The sequence below is a fragment of the Wolffia australiana genome, chromosome 5, assembly GCF_029677425.1.
Source record: "Wolffia australiana isolate 7733 chromosome 5, ASM2967742v1".
NCBI lineage: Eukaryota > Viridiplantae > Streptophyta > Magnoliopsida > Alismatales > Araceae > Wolffia > Wolffia australiana.
The window spans coordinates 5,852,779-5,869,893 of NC_135839.1; the positions used below are offsets into that span (position 1 = coordinate 5,852,779).

Genomic DNA, 17,115 nt, shown 5'->3' on the forward strand with positions numbered 1-17,115 from the left:
GTAAGATCATATAGTGATATGATTCTTTTTGAAGTAGGATCCATTGTTTCTCTAGTACACCATGGTGAAGGCAAGTTGTAATGTACTCCCTCAATCACTCCCACGTCTCATTTAATGGTCCCCCTTCTCATTAAAAATGTATCATGCCCTTCCCTATCATCCTTGTCTTACCAATAGGGCAGACTTTTTTTAGAAAGTCTTTGTTTATTTCATCCAATGATTCTGACTCAAGAATGATAAAATCTTAAAAACATTCATTTGCTCTGTCTCTAAGAGTAAGCGGAAATAATCACATACTCTTGAGAGATCTTCTATCAACTTTTAAGGATCCTTTCCCTAATGGGTGCACATACGGTGATGGGTCTGTAATGAAGAGGGACAGAATGATCTCTTAATGCCATTATCTCATTTCCTTGATATCCAAGAGCCATAATCCATCTATGTGATGCAGCTGAACCTGTGTTGTGTCATGATAACTTGTCCTCCACCAAAGGGGGGGTCAAATGGGTCAGCTAGTCAATAATGTATTGGTCTCCTCCTGATTATATGTAGCCAAAAAAAAGTTGGAAGTGGTTCTCCTCGCACTGAGCTATCAACTAAGATGTCTTTACTGTCCTGGTTGTCATACGGGTTGCAAGATAACTTCTTAAAGCTTCGGTGATACACCTAAGCTTATGTTGAAGAGTGTGGTAAAAAATTTTCACTATTCTCAACTTTCACCCAAGGTATCATGAGTTCTCCCAATTGTTTTCACTTCAAATCCCAATGGCCACATGATCGACCATAGTTATAACTAGACTAGTAAATTGGCCCATAGGGTCACACAGTTTTTAGGACCACAAAAGAGTACATTTAAAATGAAAGGTTTCCAATGAAAACTCCCTTTGTTTTGAAGGATATAAATCCCGAATACGAAAGAACACCAATGCAAGTTTTTCTCACGTGTCCCTCATTCTCCCTCTCTCGGGTGCTATCCCCTTCCCAATGCAATCAAAATGGTGAGATAATCCTTTCAAGGTCAATGGCAGTGATTATCAAATATATGATATCAAATATGGGATTCTATGCACTAAGGATGTAGTCAACATATAGAGAGGCCAGTCATTTATGTGGCCTGCGACAACTCGTTCAAGGAACCAAACAGATAGTGAATTCAATTTCATGTAAGATAATTCAACCAACGTGTTTTCACTTTTAGATTTAAAAGGTCTGTCTCAATTCATTTTTATTTTGCTGTGAGAATCCTCTTCAGGTCATCAATAATGGTCAGGAAACCCAACAATAGTCATCATCATTTTCAACCTGACCCGGACAAATGACAGCTGGTCATCAGTGAGGACAAACACTACCAAAACAGGATGACGAGAAGGATTACAAAATCATCATCCGACAAACCCAAGTGGCAGGTAGAAGGATCAGATTGTTCAGATTCATTTAGGCCTTTACAAGCACCCGTTAAACAAAAAATGGAAGACAGTGGAGAAGATCCAGAGACGAGAGACATCAGTGTCACATCTAGGGTTGGACATTTAGGACCGGGGACCAGTTTGACCAGACCGAACCGGGACCGTAGGTCCTCCATTTGGAAATGGACCAGTTAGCCAAATAGGTTTAGGTCCAAGGGTCAAACCGAACCGGAACAGAACGTATATTATTTAATACTTTTTTATAAAATTCTAAAAATATCAAATTCAGCTCGACCGAGAGGCTTCTCTTGAGCTCAGCATAGATCCATATATTTGAACATTAGTGGGCATCCACTTGATGTAAAAGATATTTAACATTACTATCAGCATAACTTTTCTAATTTGACTTTGACATTGATTACTCAATGTGACCAGATTGGAACCGATCCGGATCGGGACCAAACAAGAACGAACCGGACCGGGACCATCAAACCCTAGTCACATCTCTCATCAATGGGAGGAAGACGATGACGACGACAAACAACAACAACGAAATCATCCCCGTCAATTAAGCCAACGAATCACACCACTATTTCCAAGATCTATCATCCCAAGTGGCTCAATCCTAGCCCTAGAAGGCAGGTAGAGGGATGGACGGTTAAGATTTACCCGGGGTTTTTCCTGAGCCCTATATAAGAACCGAGTTTTGAATTCCGAGCAGGTATTTCATCCGCGCTAGTTCGCGGAAGGAAAGATGGAGCTCTACGGGAGATTGAAGGAGGTGGCGAAGATCCAGAGATTTCGGCGCGCGGTAGGCTTTGCCGGTTTCTACACCTTCGTCGCCTGCCTCACCTACGTTTACACGAACAACACGTCCGATCTTCTTCTCGTGATTTGAATTTTTTTTTGTTGTACGCCGTCTCTGAATCTGTGGAGATTTTGGCGCAGAACGAGGGCGGGATACTCGAGAGCGGATCAGTTCTACGCCTCTTATCCTGCGGGAACGGAGCTTTTGACTGATACGGCGAAGGTTAGTCGAATTGTTCTTCATTTTGCCTTTATCTTTATCTCAAGAGAGGGAATCAAGGTATTTGAGATGAACAGTGGAATCGAAGGATGAAATCTTGCGAATTTCCGCTGAAAAGTTGGACTAGGTTGCGTCGATCAATGCAAACTATCAAAATTATTGTTCTTCTTTTCGCTGTGTTGTTCTACACGAGAAGAAATTAGGTAATGACGTTGTAATTGGAGAAATTACGGAATGATTGGGAAAGGTTAAGGCTGTAATCTAGTGAATTTCGGCTGAAAAGTAAGAACGATTCGACAAGAGAAGAAATTAGGTAATCACGTTGTCATTGGAGAATCTACAGAATGATTGGGGAAAGTTAAGGCTGAAATCTAGCGAATTTCTGCTGAAAAGCTAGACTAGGTTGCGTACGATCAATGTAAAGTATCAAAATTGTTGTTCTTCTTTTCGCGGTGTTGTTCTACAAGGGAAGAAACGTTGGCTTTGGAGAAATTACGGAATGATAGGGAAAGGTAAAGGCTGTAATCTAGTGAATTTCCGCTGAAAAGTGAGAACAATTCGACAAGAGAAGAAAATAGGTAATGACGCTGTCATTGGAGAAATTACAGAATGATTGGGGAAAGCTGAGGCTGAAATCTACTGAATTTCTGCTGAAAAGTAAGACTAGGTTGCATCGATCTAAGTAAACTTGCAAAATTATTGTTCTTCTTTTTGCCGTGTTGTTCTACAAGAGAAGATATTAGGTAATCACGTTGTCATTGAAGAAATTACGGAACGATTGGGGAAAGTTAAAGGCTGAAATTTTTCCAAAAAGAAATACAAGATAGAAGAACGTGGGAATTGGGGGATTTGGGTATTCACTCTGAAAATCGGGAAATCGTCGTGATGTAAGATATTAGGGCGAAAATTCTTCAGAAAAAAGCCAACGATGATCTGAGAACTTGGGCAATTTAAGCATCGATCAAAGTAAAATCGCAAAAAGTTTGAATGAATATGGTTTTTTTGAACAGCTTTACAAGGCAGCGCTGGGAAATTGCTTCGAGGAAGAAGAATGGGGCCCGATCGAATTTTGCATCATGGCAAAACACTTTGAACGTCAAGGCAAACCACCTTACGCTTATCACTCTGTAAGATCCACCTTCCTCAGATTCTATCTCCATTTTTTTCTACATAAACTCCGCCGCTATTTTCTCATCAACAAATTCACCTGGTTTTGCTTACTTGAATTGATGTCGTCGAGCACTACTAAAACTGTTTTCCGTAATCATGAAACGAAAGTCGGTAAATATGTGTTATTCTAAACCTAGATTTCAACAGTTCTGTCCTGATTTTCTCCTGTTTTGCTGAAAATAAATTAAGAAAAAATCATTGTTTTACGTTTGAACTGGAATGGAGTCTGATAAGCTTTGCGATTGGAAAATTCTTTCGGCACAATTCACACGTGCGAACATTCGCACGTGTGAATTTTATGTTGGGTTTCTTCCTTTGGAATGCCGATGATACGTTCTTGTAAAGAACGTTTCAAGTGATATTTTGGGAATTTTTTTCGCCTCACCAAATTTATTTTCCCTTTTTTCAGCAATATATGGCACATCTCCTATCGCATGGTCAGTTAGATGGGAGCGGTTGACTGTCCGGGACTGCAGATATAAATTCATTAGAGCAAGATTTTCTTCAATCTCATCGGCCAAGGTGAAAATTAAACTTGAAATTACAATGATGATAATAAATATTGAACGTGATGATAGAATTTAAAACCAGAGGTTCTGCCCATTATCATTCTAATACTGAAGTCATGTACCAGATCATTGACATGTATGCTATGTTTATAAAGTGAAAATCATAATATAACAGTAAATAAACAGTACCATGGGGGACTCCTTGAGACACAGCTCCCCAGTATGATCAGCCCATCAGTTCCTAATCCTGCAGGTTGCAGAGAGAGAAAGAAGAGAGAGATAGAGAGAAAAAAAGGTAATTCACACCAACATGGGCGCTATGATGAACCCAGAACAGTGATGGGTCTTCCATTGCATCACACGTGCAACGCAGAAATCCACTGCCGCAACCCATCAGTGTCCTCTGGCGGCTCATCATTCTGTCCCCCCTGATTATGACATCATTTTTAATTAAAATTAATGATTTTTAGCACCAACACAATGGCTCACATGATAAAGTCTGAGATCTCAAAATCCAAGGTTATCTGCTGATAATTTTTCAACAAAATTGATATATGGTGGTCATAACATGGGTTCATAAGATTATGTACAAAGAATTATCAAAATGAATGACATTTGAACATGAAATCCAATTTCATCTGCTGTTAAGAATCTTTCTTAGGAATAACAGATATCTAAAGCTTAACCCAACGAGTCAACAGCATGACCTTCTAAGAACGTTTGAAGTAAAATGATATTTTAAATTTCAAGGTCCCATTCTACAGTAAAAAATCTCAAGGTTTCAAATAACATGCAAAGACTTTTCGAAATAGAATGAAATTTCGAACCACGATTTCAATATGTATAGAATTCTTTTTAGAAATAAATGATACTTAAAACTAACCCAATGAGTCTGCAGAGTATTATCTGAAAACCCATTATCCTAGATTATCTGGTAAGAATTGTAAAAGTAAAATGATGATTGTCACGGATTTGATGGATGGTTCGCCCTATACAATCTGAAATCTCAAATTACAAGATGGCATGCTAAGCATTTCAAAAAAATCATAATTGAAAATATAATCCGACTCAATCAATCTGTTAAGATTTATTCCTATAAATAAAATATATTTAAAAACAAATCCAACTAACCCAAAATTATGATCGAAGATTATCTGCAAAAGAATATTCAAATAGAATGATTATCGAAAACACAATCTAAGTCCATCTATCTGTTAATAATGTTTTCAAGGAATTATAATTTAAAGCTAACCGCATGAGTCCACACAGTAAAAACTGAAAACTCAGTAGTTATCATACGATAATTTTTTAAATAAACGACACATAGCAATAGCTTAGAGAATTGACGTATATTTATTTGAAGACCCAAAATTTGAGATAATCTGATAAGAAACTGAAATTACGATTACACCAAGATATGGGGCAATTTAAAAAGAAAGATTCAATATTCTCTCTTGAAAAGAAAAGCCTTACTTCTGAGTTTCCTCTATCATTGACCAAAATACTCCTAGAAGCGCCGATGCTGGCACTATGCGTCAAAAAACGTCTCGCACAGCTTTCAGCCATCAACGGCGATGACGGGGAAACTGAGGCCGGGCTTCTCTTTACAGATTCAATGCTTAGGCCGCCGGGAGTTTCATCCATCGGAGAGCCAATTCTCTCCCTAAAAGATGACGGAGGAGAGAGAAAATAAATAATCAAGATGTGCAAAAATCCAAGAGAATTAAAATAAACCCACTAAATGAGAAATCCCAGTTTAAATTTGCACAGATGAGGAAAAAATGGAAAACAAGAAAATTATTTTTTATTTGCATAATAAGCCTGGGCAAAGTTGCCATAGGACAGGTAAAACGAAAAAAACACAAAATATGCAGGTCCAGTAAAATTAAAATACACTAAAAAAACAAAACGAGACATTTTATTTGCACAAAACAGAGGAAAAGATGGCATAGCCAGAAATGAAAAAATCCAAAACGAGACGTCACCTTTCAATTGCATAATCAGCCAGCGTAAAGATGTCGGCATAGGAAAATGGAAAAAAAAAGGCAAAAAACCATCAACGACATTTTTATTTGCATTAAATAGGGAAGAGGGAATAGAAAGCAATGAAACAAAGATAAAATCGTAAGACGAGACTTGTCATTTTTTACTTGTTTCTTGATTCCCATCGTTCTCTTCAAAGTGTGTAAACTGCGTGTTAGGGAAATGGTTTTAGAGAGGGAAAAAAAAAAGAAATAAGTGGGTCCAGTGAAATTAAAATACATAAAAACCATAAATGTCAATTTTTATTCACATTAAATAAGGAAATATTTAGGGAGAAATGAAATAAACAAAATAGGCACATCCAGTCAAATTAAAGTAAAACTAGAAAAAAAAACATTTAATTTCTTATTCTTATTAACCTGGGCAAAGATGCGTGCTGCCTTCTGAGAGGCGTGCTTGTTTCTTGATTCCCATCGTTCTCTTCAAAGTGTGTAAACTGCGTGTTAAACCGGTCAACTCCACTGCAGAAAGACACCTCTTGGTCAGAAAAAAGTTTCTAGGGAAGAATACGATATCTCCGAAGGACACAAATTTTAAAAATAGAATGAAAAAGTGAATACACGATAATACATACGCTTGTTTGAAGGTATTAATAATGAAAGGCATCCTGAACAACTCAACTTTGGTAAAAATATAAATATTTCACCGGACTTTTGGAAGGAAAAAGATTTAATTCTTTATTCCAAAAATTAAGAGACCGGAAAACACTAAAAGATGGAAAATGAATGAAGGGTTTCAAAGGTGACTCAACCATTGTTTTCAGAGGCGAATCTTATGAACGGGAATATATCATTAAATCTTCAAAAATATTGAAGATTAACTGAGTAGAAATTTCCCGATAGAGAAGAGAATTTTCAAATATCATTGATCACTGATAGAGACCTTGGGGCTTCCATCAAGAAAGGTCTTGGAAATGAAGATAAAACGATAGAAAGAAACAATAGATGATAACAATGGCTACAAGCCCAGATCTATGATTGACTGCGCAAAAATTTATTGACTGCGCAAAAAAACGACGGAAACTCAATCAATCACTAATTACCATCAAAGGAAAAGAAAAAAGTTATTACCTTGGGTACAAGAAGCTTGTCAGGTCTTCACCGCAGTTGTATTCTTTGCGTATCTGTGGATGATACTCGAGTATCTGTCGACAATTTATGCTTATATGAACTTCAGAATGCTTTAAATGAAAAAATGAATAAAGTGAAACTCAATACCTCACAATAAATTAGTTCTCTGACATCATCTTTATTCAGTTTCTTTTTCTCAAAATCAAACTCTGATTGGGGGATGGGCTTCATGACTGGCTCAAAGTTTACGTTGGCTAAACCATGGAAATATGGATGAGCAAGGGCCTACATGTCAGATTTCATCTGAATGAGTAAGATTCATGCCCTTAGTTGCACATTTAATTTTCTTTTTCCCCGTTAATGACCTTACTTCTTCAGCGCTGAGTCTATCCTTAGGATCAAATGCAAGAAGTCCTTCGAGTAAATGAAGTGCCAACCGATCGACATTTGGGAATTTTTTTGAGAAGGGAATCGGATCCTTCTTCCTCATGTTTCTCAGGTATTTGTTGGCTTTTTCGTTTCGGATCTGCAGTGTAAAATGTCTGAAAGTCAATTCGAATAAATTTAATTACACTTTTATCCCAGAGAGCGGAAAAAAGGCAACAACAGCAAAGGAGGGAGAGGAAGACAGACAGGCATGGATGTGGTGGAGGAACGGAGTGGGGTACAAAAGGATTGATTGGAGGAGAGAAAGAGGGATAGAGAGAGAGAGAAGAGAAGGAACAGACAGTGAGAAAGAGATAAAAGAAACGGAGACAGAGAGAGGGAAGGAGAACGGAAAAGATGGGAAGATGAGAGAGAGAGAGGAACAGGTGGGGAGAGAGAAAGAAGAGAAAAGAACAGATGGAAAGAAAGGAGGGGGAACAGATGGAAGAGGAGAGAGATAGATGAACAGATGGGAGAGAGAGAAAAGAGAAAAGAACAAAAGGAAAGAGAAGAGAGAGAGAGAAGAGAAAGGAACAGATGGAAAGAGAAGAGAGAGAGAGGGAGGAACAGATGAGAAGAGGAGCGAGAGAGAGAAGAGAAAGGAACAGATGGAAAGAGAAGAGAGAGAGGGAGGAACAGATGAGAAGAGGAGAGAGAGAAGAGAAAGGAACAGGAAGAAAGAGGGAGAGGGGAACAGATCGACAGAGAGAGAGAGGAACAGATGGAAAGAGGAGAGAGAGATGAACAGATGGAAAGAGGAGAGAGATATGAACAGATGGGAAGAGGAGAGAGAGAGATGAACAGATGGAAAGAGGACAGAGAGAGATGAACAGATGGAAAGAGGAGAGAGAGAGATGAACAGATGGAAAGAGGAGAGAGAGAGATGAACAGATGGAAAGAGGAGAGAGAGAGATGAACAGATGGAAAGAGGAGAGAGAGAGAGATGAACAGATGGAAAGAGGAGAGAGAGATGAACAGATGGAAAGAGGACAGAGAGAGATGAACAGATGGAAAGAGGACAGAGAGAGATGAACAGATGGAAAGAGTAGAGAGAGATGAACAGATGGAAAGAGGACAGAGAGATGAACAGATGGAAAGAGGAGAGAGAGAGATGAACAGATGGAAAGAGGAGAGAGAGAGAGATGAACAGATGGAAAGAGGAGATAGAGAGATGAAACAGATGGAAAGAGGAGAGAGAAAGAGAAGAGAAAGGAACAGACGAGAAGAGGAGAAAGTGAGGGAGGAAAAAATGAGGGGAGAGAGAAGAGAAAGGCACAAATAGAGAGAGAGAGAGAGAGAGAGAGAGGTAAGCGAGGGGAGAGAGAGGAACAGATGGGGAGAGACAGTCAAAAACCTTTGAAATGGATACTGCTGAAGGAGTTCCCAGAAGATCCGTGATGAGCTCCAACTGATGAGATACGCTCCTGCCTGGGAACAGGGGTCTTCCAGTTAAAAGCTCCGCAAATATACAACCAATGCTCCAAATGTCGATCGCCGGTGTATACTGCAGTCACAGACTCACTCTGCTCATAACAAACTTCCTCCCAATCAAGCACGCTTTAAATCAATCATTCTCGGCAAGATCAAAGAACAACCACTCACAATTCATCAATCACAAACTATAAATCATTTAGTAGATAACTCAATTCATCTTCAATTATTTCTAGAACCCAATGAAACGAAAGCAATGATTTTTCCGTTTGAAACCAAACTTTGATCGATTATTTGGGGCTAAAACTATGAGCTTTCCATTGAACTTGGATTCTAAGCTGACAAGTTTTTTAGAAGAAACAAATACTTTTTATTGTGATTGTGATACAAGTAGAAGTATCAATGTTCGAAATTCATTATTTCTTCCCTAATGTCTTCCGAATTCGAAATTACAACTTCTAGATCTCTTCCGATCAGATCTTCGCGGATCGGGATACTCTCACCCCGAGGCTGCTTCTCCGCGATCGGCCAAGATCTTGACGATGCCTCTCGAATCTTCCGACTTCTAGTGACTCCTAGTTCTTGGGCGGCCCGACGAGTCGTGCTCCTCCCTCCGATCAGCTGTCGAACTCTCTCCAGCTGCTTCGGCCTCCCGACGTAACTGCCGAGTTACTTTCAAGAAAAATCCCTGCTTCATACCTGGACCTCCGTCTTATTTATAGGGAAATACCCTCAGGACTTTATTTAGTAGCTTCTTGGTCAACGGCGTTAGTCAACAGGGCACCAATCTGCTCTGTGTTTGTGTTTCCTCTTGTATTTCATTGCATAGAACTTATCAATACCTTCCCCTTGTAGATCCAGCTTGTCCTCAAGCTGGAATTCTGGAAATGATTTGCGAAACCGATGTAACAACTCCCACGTGGCTTCGTTGATGGGGAGTTTGGTCCACTTGACTAAGACCTCTGTTCCGTAGGGAGTTTGCCGAACCTTAAGTATTTTCTCTGGATATACCTGCCATTCATATTCATCAGTCAGATAAGGGGGTAAATGTTGAGCATACTGGTGGGGAGACCCTAGTGCTCGTTTTAATAAAGATGCATGAAAGACAGGATGCAGTGAGGAAGTAAGGGGCAGATCTAATTTGTAGGCGACTGATCCTATCTTTTTAGTAATTTGGTAAGGCCCAAAAAACCTTGGACTCAACTTCTCGCACACCCCTTTTGCTAGTGATTTCATTCTGTATGGTCGTATCTTTAAGTAGACCCAATCGCCTTCCACAAATTCCTCATCTCGTCTATGTTTATCAGCTTGAATTTTCATTCTTGATTGCGCCTTTGATAAGTGCAGTTTCAAGGTTGTGAGCATAATATCCCTTTCTACCAGCAGCTGGTCAATAGAATCGAAAGGGGAGGAAGTTGACCCATAGCGAACCAGTGAAGGTGGATCACGCCCATATACTGCCTTGAAGGGAGTAGTCTTGATCAACGTGTGATAGGAAGTATTATAGTTATATTCAGCCCAGTGTAGCCAATTCTTCCAATTCTTAGGTTTCTCTGAAGTGAAGCATCTTAAATAACATTCTAACCCTCGGTTGGTGACTTCAGACTGACCGTCTGTCTCTGGGTGGTATGATGAGCTGAATTTGAGTTGGGTGCCTTGCAGTCGATGTAATTCCTTCCAGAAGTGACTGGTAAACAGGCTGCCTCTATCTGATCTGATGGAGTTTGGTATCCCGTGCAGTCTGACAATCTCCTTAGCGAATATTTCAGCAATAGTGGAAGCCGAGTATGGGTGCTTGACTGCGATGTAATGACTGTATTTACTTAAGCGGTCAACCACCACCAAAATGGAGTCAAACCCTTCCGATTTGGGTAAACCCTCAATGAAATCCATGGTGATATCCTCCCAGATTTGATTGGGGATTGGTAGAGGTTGTAACAGTCCTGCTGGTGATAATGTGGAGGATTTTTGCTGTTGACATGTTGGGCATTGATTCACATATGTCTTGATAGTCCTTCTCATACCGGGCCAGGAGACTTGTTGAGTTATTCTTTTGAGGGTCCTATGAAAACCCCCATGTCCTCCCACCTTCGAATCATGGAATTCCTTTAGGATCGCAGCAATTAAAGAAGAGTTGGTCGGTAAGATGATTCTTCCCTTGTAAAGTAGTAACCCCTGGTAAATAGTGTAATTGGAATTTTGTTCGCTGCCACTTTCAATTCTTTTATAAATTTCTCCCAGCTTCGGATCATCTTTGACTTCTTGCATGAGTTTTATCTTGTCCAGCCAATGTGTCATCGAAAGTGAGAGGCACTCTCCTGAGATCTCTGGTTGAGAGCGAGATAATGCATCAGCTACCACATTATTCTTCCCTGCCTTGTAATGAATATCGAAGTTGTACCCCAATAATTTTGACACCCATCGGTGGTATTGAGTAGGCACTTCTTTTTGCTCTGTTAAGTAGCGTAGGCTAAACTGATCTGTGTGTATAATGAATTTGTTGAACATAAGATAGTGCTTCCATTTGTTGACGGCCCAAACTACTGCCATGAGCTCTCTCGTATGGATTTATACCGTGTGGGGTTGGGAAAGGCCTTGCTGAAATAGGCTATTGGGTGGCCTTCTTGCAATAAAACAGCTCCCACGGCTATATCTGAGGCGTCTGTCTCAATGATAAAAGGCAATGAGAAATTTGGTAACCTCAATACTGGAGTCCTGGACAGGGCTAGTTTCAGACTTTCAAAGGAAGCATCAGCTTTTTCTGTCCAATGGAAGGAATTCTTTTTCAGAAGGGTGGTCAGAGGTTGGGCGATGGCCCCATAATTTGACACAAATCTTCGATAGTAACCAGTCAGTCCAAGAAATCCCCTCAATTCCTTGATAGTGATAGGTGTCTTCCATTGTGTTATTGCCTCTATTTTTGAGGGATCTGTGGACACTCCTTCAGCTGATATAATATGACCCAGGAAATCGATGAATTTACACCCAAACTTGCACTTCTTCGGGTTGATATGAAGCTTATTACTCGTCAGTAAGTCAAATACAACCTTAAGGTGTTGCTCATGTTGTTGGAAATCCTTGCTGTATATTAGGATATCATCAAAGAACACCAATACAAACTTCCTAAGATGTCGGTAGAAAATAGAATTCATAAGTGCTTGAAATGTTGCCGGAGCATTGGACAATCCGAATGGCATAACTTGGAACTCGAAGTGGCCATGATGCGTTTTAAATGCCGTCTTGTGAATATCACTAGGATGCATTCTCACTTGATAATATCCGGATTTTAGATCGATTTTTGAAAAGACCGTCATCCCCTGCAACTCTTCCAGCAGTTCATCTACCATGGGGATTGGAAATCTGTTGGGTACTGTTAACTGGTTTAAAGCTCTGTAATCAATACATAATCTAAAGCCGCCATCCTTTTTCTTGACTAATAATGCTGGGCTTGCAAAGCAGCTATTGGAGTGTTGAATAATTTTTGATTCCAGAAGTTCTTGTACCAACTCTTCCAATACATTTTTGTGGGTGTGTGAGTATCTATAAGGTTTTTTATTAACTGGACTAGCCCCGGGAACCAGATGTATTCGATGATCACAATCACGGAATGGGGGTAATTCAGTCGGTTGCTCAAAAACATATGGGTAACATTCTCTTAACCAAGGCAGACCATGATCTAGAGAGAGAGCAAGTACCTCATAAGTTGAGTATGCAGGCTGATCTTTGGCGTCGTTAATGTAGGTCATTGACTCTTCCCACTCTTGATGAGCTTGATCAATGGCAAACTTTGTAAATCTCAACGCATTCAGCTCTGGGTCGGAAATAATAGTATGGACCTGCCCATCCAGATAAAATTTGATCATAAGATGGTGATAGTTACAGTGAAACCACCCCAGAGTTTTCAACCAGGGTACGCCAAGAATAATATCACAACTCCCCAAGGGAAATGGAATGAAGTTTTGAGTGAATGTCAGCCCTTGCATTTCTATTGGGAGATTCAAACATACTCCCTCCGTTTGTCGAAATCCGCCACCCTAGGTAGTGCTAAATTTATGATATGGTGTAACCTGTATCTTCAACTGTTGGATCACTTTTGGTTTAATGAAGTTGAAAGTGGCCCCACCATCAATAAGAATAGTCACTCGTTGGTTGTAGAGTCGGCCCCAGAGTCTGAAAGGAGCGGGTCTGGGCCCGGTGACCACCTTTGACCCTTGAATTGACATAAATTCTCCTCTTATCAGAGGTGCTTCATCCAGCTGCATGAGGTCTTCCTCCGTTATCGGTTGCTCTTCTTCTTCAACATCTTCTTGAAGCATATATATACTCAATTTCTTTTGACATCTATGACCTGGAGTGTACCTCTCATTGCAATTGTAGCATAGACCCTTTTCTCGCCTTTGTAAAAATTCCTCAGGGGAGAGTCGAGTAAGTCTCTTTCTGTTTTCCTTCAGAGGTATTTCTTGTCTGATTGGGTTTGGTGCCTCTCTTGGGGGGTGTCTTTGAGCTGGACCTTCCCCTCTTCCTGCCACCACCGATCTCTGATAGTTATTGAGAGCTGGTCTTGAAGCAGGTTGAACAACTGGCGCCGATTGCTCTTGTCCATCTAAAATGGCCAAGTTACTCTTTGCCTCAAGCGAGTAGTCCATAATGTCCTGTATGCCATAGGGACGATATTTGTTTAGCTCTACGCGTACTTCAGGTTTCAACCCTTTGAGATACGCCGATTCTTGGACGTCTGCTGGTATATGTGATAAGAAAGCCACCAAGTCTTCAAACTCTGACCGATACTCTGATACGGTGCCTGTCTGTTTGAGATTCATAAGCTGAATACAGAGAGTCCTTACTGAGAAATTGTATCTTTTTTCAAAGAAATGTCGGAATACCAGCCAGTTATCGAATCCAAAATTCTTCTCGGTGTATATAAACCACCCCTGTGCAGGTCCTTCCATATGCAGTGAGACTAACTGCAGCTTCTCGTCGGTGAGTCTGTTGACTGAAAAGAATCTTTCAACACAGTTCAACCACATCTGTGCATTGGCGCCATTGAAATAAGGCAAGTCTCCCTTCGGTATACATTCTTTTGGTCAGAAGGATTGTCTTGAAGTGTCTGGACTCGATTGTACCTTGGTTCTCCTCTGGGACTGGTTTAGCGCCGAAGCTGGAATCGTTTCCAGTTTGAATTCATAAGTTGGAGCTGTTGCATTATGCCGACCAGGATCTCCGCTGGTACAGGTACTTAAATCGCTTTGCATCGCCTTCCCTTTTTCCTTGCTGTCTTCCATAATGATCTTGGATAGCTTGCCCAAGCCCAAATAAATCTTGACCAATCACTGTTCCGCTATCGTTGAGTGCTTTCGTCGAATTCCTTGCCGATCTCGATATTTGGTACGGTTGATGCCGCGGATCGTTTGCTCTGATACCAGATTGATACAAGTAGAAGTATCAATGTTCGAAATTCATTATTTCTTCCCTAATGTCTTCCGAATTCGAAATTACAACTTCTAGATCTCTTCCGATCAGATCTTCGCGGATCGGGATACTCTCACCCCGAGGCTGCTTCTCCGCGATCGGCCAAGATCTTGACGATGCCTCTCGAATCTTCCGACTTCTAGTGACTCCTAGTTCTTGGGCGGCCCGACGAGTCGTGCACCTCCCTCCGATCAGCTGTTGAACTCTCTCCAGCTGCTTCGGCCTCCCGACGTAACTGCCGAGTTACTTTCAAGAAAAATCCCTGCTTCATACCTGGACCTCCGTCTTATTTATAGGGAAATACCCTCGGGACTTTATTTAGTAACTTCTTGGTCAACGGCGTTAGTCAACAGGGCACCGATCTGCTCTGTGTTTGTGTTTCCTCTTGTATTTCATTGCATAGAACTTATCAGATTGGTCGAGTGTAAATAACCTTAAGACAAGCATATTTGGCGAGATAAAATAAGAATTAGTCACGATTCATCAATTGAACAAAAATATATATCGCCTTACGTTAGAATAGAAGGAACCACAAAGCTCAGGAGCTCGGTACCATCTCGTTGCAACGTAATCCTAATCAAATAAGAAAAGATCATGCAAGTTCTTGCATTGAATGACGCGGAAAAGTTAATTTAATTAATAATAGAACATCATACGGTCCAGAATATAGCTGACGGGGAATCGTTGAAAGACACCCGCGCAAGCCCAAAATCACAGATTTTCAACCTGCAATCCGCGTTAGCAAGGATGTTCTTCGGTTTCAGATCTCGGTGGAAGACATTGGCTGCACAAGATAAAAAATAAGATTCATTATCGAAGTAATAATACATTCAATCGCAATTAGATCGATTGAGGAGAGGGTTACTTACCAGAATGAATAAATTTCAAAGCTCTGAGGAGCTGGTAAAGAAAGAATTGATGATGCTCAGGAGTGAGATCGTCATTCGCCTCAATGACAGTATGAAGATCGGACTCCATCAGCTCAAACACAACATAGATATCCTTGAACTCTCTCTGTGAGGGAGGCAGCATGATATGTTTTATCTCCACGATATCAGGATGGCGGAGAAGCCGGAGCAGTTTAATCTCTCGTAGAATCCGCATGGCATCAGAAACTTGCTCAAAGACATTCTTAATCTTCTTAATCGCTACTCTCTCTCCAGTGTGCAAGTCCAAAGCGGCTCCTACAACTCCATAACTGCCTTTCCCGATGACCTCCTTCACCTGATACCTCGTCGCTTCGCTATAGTCGGTGAAGAACTCCAAATCAGGCATGATCTGCGCACACAACCAGCAGAATCTCAAGAACAAACGGACCAGAAACAATTAGTAGACAGAATTGAAAATCAAAAAAATTATTGATTTGTCAATGAATCATACTCTTGGAAAGCTCAACAACAAACTATCGATGTAAATCCGTGCAATGAAGTTACAACCAGCAGAACCAAACGAGCTAATTGCTATCGATTATCAATGAATCTTACTCTTGAAAAGCTCAACAACAAACTATCGATGTAAATCCGTGCAAAGAAGTTACAACCAGTAGAACTAAACGAGATAATTGCTATCGATTATCACTGAATCATACTCTAGGAAAATCTCAACAGCAAAATGACTCCGTAAATTCCGTGCAAAGAAGTTACAATCAGCAAATCTAGAAAGAAACGAGCTAATTGCCATCCATTATCACCGAATCATACTCCACGAAAATATCGACAACGCTCTGTCGACGTCGATCCTTGAAAAGCGGTAAAATTCAGCTCAAGTAAAGAAAAAAGAGCGAATTCCTATCGATCACCAATGAACCATAATTTAGGAAAACATCAACGACGCACTCTCGACGTAAATCCGTGCAAAGCGGATACAATCAGCAAAACGATACCAAATGAGCAAATTAGCAAATTAAAATCAATGATCATACTCTAGGAAGATGAAGAAGCGTGGCGGTAGAGCAGGAGGCAGAGACGCCAGCCTCAATCTCCAACCATGAACCCGAGCGAGGGAAAAAGCAGCCGATTCAAGCCAACCAGTTGCAGGAAAAGGGGTATTTATACTCCAATGACGAGGGCATTTTGGGAAATAAAAATAAAATTCCGCACATCTCTCACGCTTCTGCAAATATTTAAATAAATAACGATAAACCCCAAGCTTTGGAAGCCAGCTCGTTAGGAGGTCAGCGCTCATCTCTCTACGTCAGTCTCCGAAGTGGACAATCGTCCTCGTTCGTCGTCCGTCATTCGTCCCGTCCCGTCCTGGACGAAGGGGTGGATATACATTTTTTAAATTTTTTATATAGTTTATACATGAAATTTAAGTAGATTCTGCATTTCATCAACTTCATCATTATGTCATTAGTCCCACTCTGTCATTCGTCTGGAACCGAGATGACGGACATGACGGAAATAACACACTCTTGCTCACTCCAGTTCCGGCATTCAGCCTCTCCCAATTCTCGCTCTTTCCCTCGTTTAGTTTTTTTTTGGGCAGTTGGGCTCATTCCCTCCCTTTCTGTCATCAGTCATCCGTCCAGACCTCCAAAAAGGAAGACATAATTATAGTGCAGG

At 40.6% G+C, this 17,115-nt stretch overlaps 2 protein-coding genes across 5 annotated transcripts; one reads left to right on the forward strand and one right to left on the reverse strand.

Annotated features, from left to right (window-relative positions):
* Positions 1 to 2,114: 2,114 nt before the first annotated feature.
* LOC144702893 (uncharacterized) lies at positions 2,115 to 4,206 on the forward strand. Its single transcript, XM_078574899.1, has 4 exons — positions 2,115 to 2,279; positions 2,355 to 2,436; positions 3,444 to 3,560; positions 4,013 to 4,206. The coding sequence occupies exons 1-4, from the start codon at positions 2,161 to 2,163 to the stop codon at positions 4,061 to 4,063; spliced, it is 369 nt and encodes a 122-aa protein (XP_078431025.1). The 5' UTR covers positions 2,115 to 2,160; the 3' UTR covers positions 4,064 to 4,206.
* On the reverse strand, positions 4,154 to 16,589 carry LOC144702891 (mitogen-activated protein kinase 9-like). Of its 4 annotated transcripts, none has more exons than XM_078574898.1 (11): positions 16,473 to 16,589; positions 15,421 to 15,829; positions 15,208 to 15,335; positions 15,065 to 15,124; positions 9,006 to 9,155; positions 7,596 to 7,751; positions 7,373 to 7,510; positions 7,226 to 7,299; positions 6,515 to 6,616; positions 5,586 to 5,775; positions 4,154 to 4,359 (listed from the first exon to the last, which is right to left on the reverse strand). In XM_078574898.1, the coding sequence occupies exons 2-11, from the start codon at positions 15,824 to 15,826 to the stop codon at positions 4,354 to 4,356; spliced, it is 1,410 nt and encodes a 469-aa protein (XP_078431024.1). In that variant the 5' UTR covers positions 15,827 to 15,829; positions 16,473 to 16,589; the 3' UTR covers positions 4,154 to 4,353. The 4 variants fall into 4 exon arrangements, with proteins under 4 accessions (XP_078431024.1, XP_078431023.1, XP_078431021.1 ...); XM_078574897.1 differs by having other exon boundaries at positions 4,154 to 4,540; XM_078574895.1 differs by lacking the exon at positions 4,154 to 4,359 and having other exon boundaries at positions 5,443 to 5,775.
* Between the last annotated feature and the right edge of the window lie 526 nt (positions 16,590 to 17,115).

What these genes read in the sequence shown, in the direction of transcription:
- LOC144702891 (XM_078574895.1), bottom strand. Translation starts at nt 15,826, where the DNA reads ATGCCTGATTTGGAGTTCTTCACCGACTATAGCGAAGCGACGAGGTAT. An exon ending in TTTGAAATTTATTCATTCTG is followed by an intron (nt 15,336 to 15,420) that starts GTAAGTAACCCT and finishes TATCTTGTGCAG; the next exon opens with CCAATGTCTTCCACCGAGAT. An exon ending in CAGCACGCATCTTTGCCCAG is followed by an intron (nt 5,776 to 6,514) that starts GTTAATAAGAAT and finishes GTCATCTTTTAG; the next exon opens with GGAGAGAATTGGCTCTCCGA.
- LOC144702893 (XM_078574899.1), top strand. Translation starts at nt 2,161, where the DNA reads ATGGAGCTCTACGGGAGATTGAAGGAGGTGGCGAAGATCCAGAGATTT. An exon ending in TACGTTTACACGAACAACAC is followed by an intron (nt 2,280 to 2,354) that starts GTCCGATCTTCT and finishes ATTTTGGCGCAG; the next exon opens with AACGAGGGCGGGATACTCGA. An exon ending in CACCTTACGCTTATCACTCT is followed by an intron (nt 3,561 to 4,012) that starts GTAAGATCCACC and finishes CCCTTTTTTCAG; the next exon opens with CAATATATGGCACATCTCCT.